Raw genomic sequence first — 9,556 nt, forward strand, 5'->3', positions numbered from 1 at the left:
TGCAAAAATAATGTGTTAAAATTTCCAGGTCACATTCAACGGTATGCTTACATAAAGCTAAAAAGACCATTCACAAATCAAACAAAAAATACAAATGATAATATGAAAGTTTAAATACTACCCCACCATAGCCACGTTTGGGCTCCACCTTTTCGCCGCCATCATGCAGGCAGATGTTTCCATTTTCCAAACCTATGAAAACTCCTTGCCTTCGGAGGCCTGAAACATGAATACAAATACACAAGTGTAAGTGATGTTAGCAAATCGAGTTTTGGAAGTAAACAAGCAGACAGCGAAACAAAAACTAAATCAATATTTGTAAGCGATGATAAATAGTACGTGATAACAAGTAAAATTAACCACAACTAACAAAAGATGGGTCAGCTACGCTTTATTCATAAATAGACTTTAAAAGGGGAACTTCAGCAATACCTCAGTTTGTACATAACATACCTTAATAGTTGATCTGGGCTTGGTACTTTGCTTAGTATTTTTTTATGCTACCGGTACGGCACTTCAAAAATTCCGTCAGAATTTAAAGTCTGGTCAGTTTATTATGTAAAATATTATTCTAAGTTTTTGTAACTGTTCTGATTGATTGAATCTTTATCCTCGGACTGGGAAAGCTTCTTTGAAAGCTTAACCTTGGCAGTTTCGCACATTTGTAAAATCTTTGAACCACTGACGCAGGCCTGGTCACCGAGTTTGACATAGTAAATTTTTCCGATTGTTGAAGTGTTGTTGTCTGTGAATTATTTCATCCACTAGGTGTCGTTGTATGAAGACCTCGCATCACCTCGAGAGTCAAACCAGCGCCACTTGATCTTGAAGCTTCTTCATTCGTGAAGTTACGACTAACCAACTGAGCTAACGGGGCGGACTATTCTGATGTTAACATTTAGTTATCTTTGAGACAAAATTCCTTTCGTCGCTCACAAACAAACAGTATTTAGCATCTGACAATCATAGGGTTTGTTTAACAAAAAACAGTCACTGTATTACCTAGTTTGCTGCCTTCCTCAACGTAAAGTTCCATTGAAACAACAGCATACACCTTTAGAACCGTAAACAAAAGTGATGCATTGAGATTTTACCGTTTCGATATTTTGGAGCAAAGCAAAAGCAGGCAACATGCTACAGCTGCTCTTGTTTGCATAGTTATTATTTTGCTACAAAAGCTAAAAGGTAAAACTAAAAGAAGGAAGGTAATGCTAGTTAGAGAGCTTAATAATACGATGAACCTCATGATTATTAAAATCATAGCCTGGAAAGTGGGTACATGCAAGATGTGCTAATGTCAAGAGAGCCGCAACAAGATTGGCGAAGTGTTTTGTTTGTGGGAAATGCAGTAAAGGAAGGAATGAAGTGGAAGGCCATGATGATGAGTTCTGCCATGGCATCGAAACAGTGACAGACTTCTGTTATCTGGGTGATCGGATAAATGGAAGTGGTGGATGTGAAGCAGCGGTGACAACAAGGGCAAGATTGGGCTGGGCAAAGTTCAGGGAATGTGGGGAAATGTTGTATGGCAGAAAATTTTCACTAAGGATGAAAGGGAAAGTATATCGGAGCTGTGTGCGGCCTGCAATGCTATATGGTAGCGAGACATGGGTATTGAGAGAGAGAGTGAACTGGCAATCCTGAGAAGAACGGAAAGATCAATGGTGAGAGCAATGTGTGGGGTGAAAACGAGAAGGGAAAAAAGGACTGAAGAATTGTTGGATATGCTAGAGATGAGAGAGACCATAGACCAACTGGCAAGGGCAAATGGAGTAAGATGGTATGGACATGTGACAAGGAGGGAGGAAGGAAGTTTTCTTAGAAAGGCACTAGATCTAAAGGTGGATGGGAAGAGGAAACGCGGTCGTCCAAGAAGAACGTGGAAACAACAAGTGAAGGATGAATTTAAAAAAGTCGGACTGAAGGAGGAAGATGCGAGGGACAGGGTGAAATGGAGAAAAGGGATTAAAACAATTGCTGCGCGGAAACAATCGGCCACCCCCACCAGTGGGGAACAAACCGACGATGGATTATGATGATGATAGCCTTTAATGAACATGTGAATATAGAGTGGTGTCCCAAGTTCATCTAAAAACTTATAGTTTTTGTAAATATATTCCGCAATGAAGTGAACAATGTTGAAACGTAGGCAGTTGATGATATTGATCAATTTAAATAAAAAGGCAAGATGGATTTGTATGTCAAAACAAAAACTTACATGCATCATTTTTTCTTTTTCTGGCGTAAAAACGTTTGCAACTTGACCAGGGTTGACCGAACAGTCAAATTCAACAAGTTTTCCATCCGCTAAAGCAACATAGTGGGCGTTTCCAGAGTTTTCTATGTCGAGACATACAGGGGGGCGATCAGATTTTAGACTGGGATAAATGATATTCAAGACTTGCCCTGAAACAGGTGACACTCCCATTATACAGTGATTGTCCAGAACGCAAACAAGGCGTTGGTCAAGAAAGGATTCTTCATTTTCGTCGTAGTGTCCATCAAAGTCAACGCTGTATCTTATGTGTTGGGACTCATCTGAACGAAGTAATGGAGTAGACTGTGTAGAATCAGGTGTCTGGGGAAACCCATGACTAACATCGGAAGATGTAACAAAGGGAATCATTTTTTTTCCTCGGGTTTTTTCCATATGCCCAGCAGGACTGTGAATAATATCTTTAAACTTTTTAGAAATCTTCTTTTTGTTTTGGTTTTCTGTAGGTAAATCGTTGTTTATACGGCGTACAGAACAAACCTTAAAATACTCTGCTGGAGCAGACAATGTTGTAAAAATACTATACAGCACATTTACATCATAAATTCGCACTTCACTGTCACTAAGATAAAACAGTCTATCATCACGTGCAAGTTCAAGATGATTAATATTCTCAGAAAGAGTTGTTTCATTGGTTAACTCCAAAGTGTCTAGTCTCCACATCCGAAGAGAACCACTTGTGTGCGACCATGATATTAAAATCGGTTGATGTGGAAGCGTCAAAACACCTGTGATACCATCTCGGTGAGCAGAAAAAGTGCGAATGATAGCTTGTACTCCTGTAGCAAAATACATTGTATTAAACGCAAAATACATTATATTATAGAAAAATATATTATATAAATAAACGTTTTACCTTGTCACATATTATTTAAAATAAAAAATCAAATTACGGTAGTAAAAATATTAGTTAATTATATACAATGCAAATGATGCAAACAAAGGTATTTCTCAAAATGCATCGCATGTAACTTATTGTGCAGGCCAGGTGTTGTCGAGGTACAAAATATGCAAAATATTATGCTATCTGTTAAATAGAGATAAAACATGCCTGGAGAAAAAATACAAAAAAGTGTAAATATAAACATTAGGCCTACATAGGCATGTTCAAGAAAGAAAATTAAAAGTACCAATACACACATCAGAATTCAAAAAGGCTTGATATTGAGATATTTACGATACATTGAGATATATTCAATTAATTGTCAGTACTGATACATTTCGTAGATAACTTAAATGCAGACCTGTGTGGTAAATATGGATTGTACCATCTCGAGCTGCTGTGATGTAGTATAGGTAAGGATGATAAAATGCACAGCTTGTAAGAGAAGCCTTGTGTGTATTATGAATCATATCAATTTGCATTCTAGACACCAAGCTGATCATGTAAACAGTCTCATCAGTTAAGGCCATAAGAGTTTTTGTGTGTTTATCATAGAACAACCGATGAACCCATTCACGACTAGCTGAAAAATAAAATATCAAATTAACATGCAAAATTAGGTGCGTGCAATTCGGTTTCAGTGTATATTAGGTGTGCATAAAAAAGGCTGCATTTCAGAAACAAGATGTGGTAGTTGCAAACGTGCTCAACAGATCACAGCACAATTACACACAGAAACAGTAAAAAACTGCAACCAAAAGTTAAATAGGCCTACTAGGCTACTGATTTTCTTGGCAAGTAAATTCAAGGTGAAAATTTTATTCAAACAAAATTCTATTTAAACAATAAAAATGTGTTGGAAACTTTGTTGAAACAGAACATTATTTTATTTGATTAAATTTACACATCATGATTGTCTTGGCAAGAAAACTGGAGTAGCGCTTAACTCTTTTGTTAATTTTTTACAGAAAACACATGGCCTAGTCCACAACCAACTGGTTTGGGAGCACTAAGCTAACCCATTCTTTTGAAGCACAACAATCTCAGTGATTTGTAGCTTTATAAAAAAAAATGTCTAGTTTACTGTATTCAACTTACAATTTACATCACTTCTAAGAGGGGGTTCCTTTATGTCAACCAGAAGACCAAAAGCTACCATCCTTATAACCCATGAAAAAACATATCCTTGTCCAGCTGTAATCAGTTCATCAAAGTCTTCAACATAGATCATACACAAGACTGTGCTATGAACAGTTAATCGTGATTTCTCTTCAAATTTGACTCCCGTAAAGCCTCGAAGAGTCATATCTCCACAATATCCTAATAATAAAAAAATAAAATGGTTTATGTTGAATAAATTCATTGCCATAACATTTTAATGTTGAAACAGCAATACAATTTTTTTTAAATATTGGTCTATGTTTATTACTATTTGCTAATTTGTAAATGGTATAATTCTTTATATTTCTTTGACATCTACAAGTAACAAGTATGCCAAATTTCAATAAAATCTATGACGTGTGGTGTAACCCATTTGGCATGGAATGACCCATGTATAAAAAAATTAACCTGGGTTTATTACCATATGCTGGATTAGTAATAATAGAAACAACTAGAAGTAAAAAAACAAGTAGGCTAGTTAGTATGCTCAGTTGGACATTAAATTAACTAAATACAGAACGTGCTAGATATTTAAAAAAAAATTGTAAAGAAAAAAGTGAAATTGAAAGTAGAATGTTGCACCTTGCTCAAGGCTACAGGTTTAAGTCTGACTTCAGCTAACGTCAGTAATATGTTTATTTTATTCTGACGTTAGCTCTTGAAGAGAGTCAGAAGAAAACCTGCAGCTTTGAGCTATGTGCAATGCAACCATCTACTTGCAATTTCAAGTTTTATACAACCAATCAACATTTCATAATAAAAATTGGCATACAAAAATGTTACACTTGTAATACAAACTAGAGTTGTGCAAAAATTTCTAATAATATGTAGGCTACCGTACTGTTGTATCAGCTGTATATATGCTACAGTCTTACCAATATATGCACGTTGGTTAGGAATCCAAATTAAGATTTTTAAGCTTTGACGAATTGATATTTTCTTGATAACTTTGCTTGAATCATCTGTTGCACTAAACTTCCATTGACCTATCACACTCTCACCAGTATCTGAAGTTACATAGTTCACTATATAATATTCCAAGCCACTTTTCGAACCTTGTCGATAAACAGCACTGAACACATGGCAAGGGTAATGAGATAATGTGTGCCTGTAGTGGATTCCATAAGTCAAAGAAAGCTCATTGTCATATGCATCATATCGCCCAGCATTCAGAGTTTGCTCGATATTAGCTTTTGATTGTCCCCAAGTTTTAAAGCTGAGTCTTCTTATTGTGCTCATATTCGATATAGTAGACTAAGCAGATATGATCAGTTACGATGTCATATCAATAATTGAAGAAATCATTGTCTCTCACAAACCCAATCACAAACTCTCACAAACCTTCATTTGATATCACAAATTTAACCCAGCCACAAATTTTCTCATAATTGTCAACCTAGTTATATTCAAATTATGCTTTTTTGCATTGATTCAGTGTGACATAACAAATAGCAGGAAGGAGTTTTTGTTATTGGGATTTCCCCTACAGCCGATTACTTTTTTTTCAAATAAGTTCGGTTAGATCATGTTAGATCTGAAGTCATACAAATATATATTATGCGCAGCACTTTTGCACTAAAAATATAAGAATTTACCAAAAAGCAAATAAACAAATCTACAAAACTTAAAGCAGGCGAAGGCTGAGCAAACAACTTTCTTCTCTGTCCCTGAAATGCATATGCCTTTTTCTGTCTGTTGCGGAATTTAGTTTTTTATGGTGCTAGTTTTTTCATACAGGTGATGGCAAGTATTTTTTTTCGTTGTGATTGTCAGAAATGAAAACAAACTGAACTGAACAGTTGAAATAAAAGTTCTTTCACTCCCTCTTATTTTTCAAGGGAGTAGTGAAGTGAATTTTTCGGTGAAGTGCTTCCGCACTTTTATAAAAAAAATAATAATAAATAAATAAACCCATAATTTGGGAAATTTTGAAGGTCTACTCAGAGAGTAAACCTGGTCTGGGAATTTTTTACCAAATTTTGTAATTTTTCCAAGTTTAGTACAAGTTTTTTATCTGGCAACGCTTCCACAAATTAGAGCAATTTGATGATTTTGATTTTGTTACCATTTTTACCAGTTAGAATTAAGGCAAAGGCTTTAGATCAGTGGTGCCACTGGTACGGCTTGTGGTTTAGCACAAGATCTTGTGTTTTTATTATTATGTTATTATTAATATATGAGATTTTGTAAAGCAGAGTGCTTATTTACCTTTCAATCACGTACAGTAAACATCTTTCGGAGCTGGTATACATGCTCCCATCTTTCAATCATGTACACTTTTACTTTTGATCTTGTGCTTTCCAATCGATTTTTGGCTAAATCTTGTGCTTTTTGATCAAAGTCAAATTAATTGTTACTACCATGGTTTGAGTTTGGCAGAGAATTAAAGGCTGGAACTAAAAGGTTTTGGTAACTAGGTTTCTGGTACGTAGGCTACCGTACGTAGGCATATTGGGGTGCAACCTAATTCGTACCATGAACAATTCGTACCGTCAGTTCGTACCTTGAAAAGTTTGAGAGAAAAAATTAAAAAAAGCCGAAGTCGCTGATCGCAGTTTCCGCAAACATTTTAAAAAGGTTAGGGTATCGGATTCGAAGAATCGGTTAGGTATCCTTGTCCTTTTGATATCCGTTTCCTTTTGTTGGTTTTATTCCCGTAAACTGTTGGTAACTTTATCATTGCTGTTGTTTTCTGACAAAAAAAAATAAATTGAATTGTATCGGTATCCGCAAACCAACAAACTGAAAAGATTGAGAGAAAAAATAGAACATTGCTGATCACAGTTTCCGTTTTTCCGCAGTTTCCGCAAACATTTTATAATTTCCGGTAATGATCCTAAGAGTTTTCCAAAGTCGCTGATTGCAGTTTCCGCAAACATTTTAAAAGGGTTAAGGTTGATCGGAGTTTTCGCAAACATTTTAAAAGGGTTAGGCAGGGGTCAATCTTAACTTTTTTTTTCACTAGCCCACCGGACTAGTTGCTCCCCGTTTTCACTAGCCCGCACGATTTTTCACTAGTCCGACCAGTTTACTGACTTTTCACTTATCTGATGACGTATTAAGATAAGTGTTTTGGCTTAGACTGAAACTAACTAAAGTAAAGGCTTTCAGATTTTAGTACGCACAAGAGAGCAACAATATGCACAAAAACACCTCGTACTACAGACGCAAACAATGCAATTTTAAAACATAAAAAAACTTTTCACCGGCTAATATTTTCACTAGCCGATCGGACTAGTACTGCAACATTTCTACTAGTCCGCGCAAATTTTCACTAGCCATTGGCTAGCGGACTAGCGTTAAGATCGAACCCTGTTAGAGTTGATCAGAGTTTCCGCAAACATTTTAAAATTTCTGGTATTGATCCTAAGAGTTTTTGTTTGTTTGCAGAAAATTTTGAAATGTTTGCGGAAACTGCGATCAGCGACATCAACTTTTTTTAATTTTTTCTCTCGATCTTTTCAAGGTACGAACTGACGGTACGAATTGTTCATAGTACGAATTAGGTTGCATCCGGCATATTGACCAATTTTACTCATTGAGTTATCAAGCCTGACAAGGTTAGCTAAAAACTTGCTCTGAAGATGAGTACGGTATGTGCTCGTCGTCAGACTCAGAGGTTGTGTTGCTCGATCCTAGATAACAAGAGCAGCAAAAGCCGAAAAGAGTACCATACATCAGCATCAAATAATGACAATCATTCACCAAGTCCCAAAACAAAAAGTGGTATAAACAGCCTTTTAATTGTCAATGTTTGAATGATCCTGATTTTAAAAGTTCGATACAAGAAGACAAAACTGATTGATATGTAGCCTTTTGTGAGATTTGTAATTTTAAATTAAAGACAACGAATCGAAAGAGAACAGTGATTAGTAATTAGTAAGCATGTATCTTCTCAAACTGTTCATTTCAGAGTCATGTTATTCTTCAAATTGACACAAAATGGGTCGCAAAGGTTCAATTTTGCAATCTTGTGCTTTTGTATCCAAATCATGTGCTTTTTTTCTTAAATCTTGTGTTTTTTCCAAATTTGCCGTGACAGCATTGCTTTAGATAGATAGAGCAATGCAGCTACTTTCACCAAAATTTTAAAGCCTATATTTGTAAAACGCTTGTTTCCAAGCTAATTATATTTCAGAAGTATCAAAATCTATTTAAAAGCATTGAAGCGTAAAGTTAAGCAGCAGTGTTTTTTGTTGATGATATTTATTCACAATAATCGTTAAAATCTGTGCAACCTGTGGTCATGGGCCAAATGCAGTCTGCAAAACGAAAATATGTGACTCGTGACAGGTTATGATTTTCGGCCCTTGCCACAAACACTCTGACCAGAAGTCTTCTAGTTATCAAATCACCATAGAGCACATTACTCATGCAAGTGACTGCAAGACACTAATTAGACATTGCAGTTGTGGGTATGAACTTATGATAAAATACAGGTACTGCCTGATATCTTGCACTCAGAGGTGTAAAGTAGCGTGCTACTTTTATAACGCTGCTATTCTTTTGGTAATAGGAAAGGCATTACATTTTTCTTTAAGTAGCAGCTGCAATAGCAACACTGCTTTTTCCAATGTAGCGGATAATCGGATATGCACTTCAATTGTTTCAGTTGTCTTTTCACTGCCCACTAGCCTACTTTCAAATTTAAAGTGGAAAAAAAATTGTGTTGGATATTTTTGATAACACCAAATCATGGTTCTGTCATTTTGCATTCATCCAAATGCTGGCATTTGCACAATTTAACCTCTCAGTGTAATTTATTAAGAATCAATTTCACTATAGTATTAGCATCTTCACTTAGCTCATGTAAAAAACAACAAATCATAAGAATAAAATTTCACTAAGAATGTGTTTTCTATAATGATGTTGAAATGGGTAGCATGAACAGTAGTACTTTACTTTTTATTGACTGATAGTGAACACCGCTCTTTTGGCGTATTGTAGCAGTAGTGGGTTTACTTTCAATCAATCAAGTTTTTTTCGACATAGCTCCAAATTTATTTTAATTATATAAATATAGTATATTACTTTTATTCATATAGAAGCTACACCATGGAGGCATTCAAAAAACCATGCAGTTATCTAAGTCAAGGTGCCCCTGCTTTCTAAGTAGCGGAAGCCTATTGCCCACCTCTACCTGTACAGTACAGTTTCTCAGCATGTCATATTATTGAACTACTGGTATTTTAAAGATTTTGTTTTAAGTTTATTTATTGGCTTTCCTTTTCAGGTTT

General features: G+C 35.6%; 1 protein-coding gene across 1 annotated transcript in view; it reads right to left on the reverse strand.

Annotated features, from left to right (window-relative positions):
• Positions 1–5,683, reverse strand: part of LOC145779963 (uncharacterized) — a 30,801-nt gene extending 25,118 nt beyond the window's left edge. The window contains exons 1-6 of the mRNA XM_082591658.1: positions 5,195–5,683; positions 4,257–4,478; positions 3,520–3,741; positions 2,219–3,054; positions 1,003–1,054; positions 127–219 (exon numbers count right to left, since the gene is read on the reverse strand). Of these exons, the coding sequence (XP_082447784.1) occupies positions 127–219; positions 1,003–1,054; positions 2,219–3,054; positions 3,520–3,741; positions 4,257–4,478; positions 5,195–5,558 (1,789 nt within the window). The 5' untranslated portion in view covers positions 5,559–5,683. The remainder of the gene's footprint in view (positions 1–126; positions 220–1,002; positions 1,055–2,218; positions 3,055–3,519; positions 3,742–4,256; positions 4,479–5,194) is intronic.
• Between the last annotated feature and the right edge of the window lie 3,873 nt (positions 5,684–9,556).

The sequence above is a fragment of the Aplidium turbinatum genome, chromosome 11, assembly GCF_918807975.1.
Source record: "Aplidium turbinatum chromosome 11, kaAplTurb1.1, whole genome shotgun sequence".
NCBI classification, from domain to species: domain Eukaryota; kingdom Metazoa; phylum Chordata; class Ascidiacea; order Aplousobranchia; family Polyclinidae; genus Aplidium; species Aplidium turbinatum.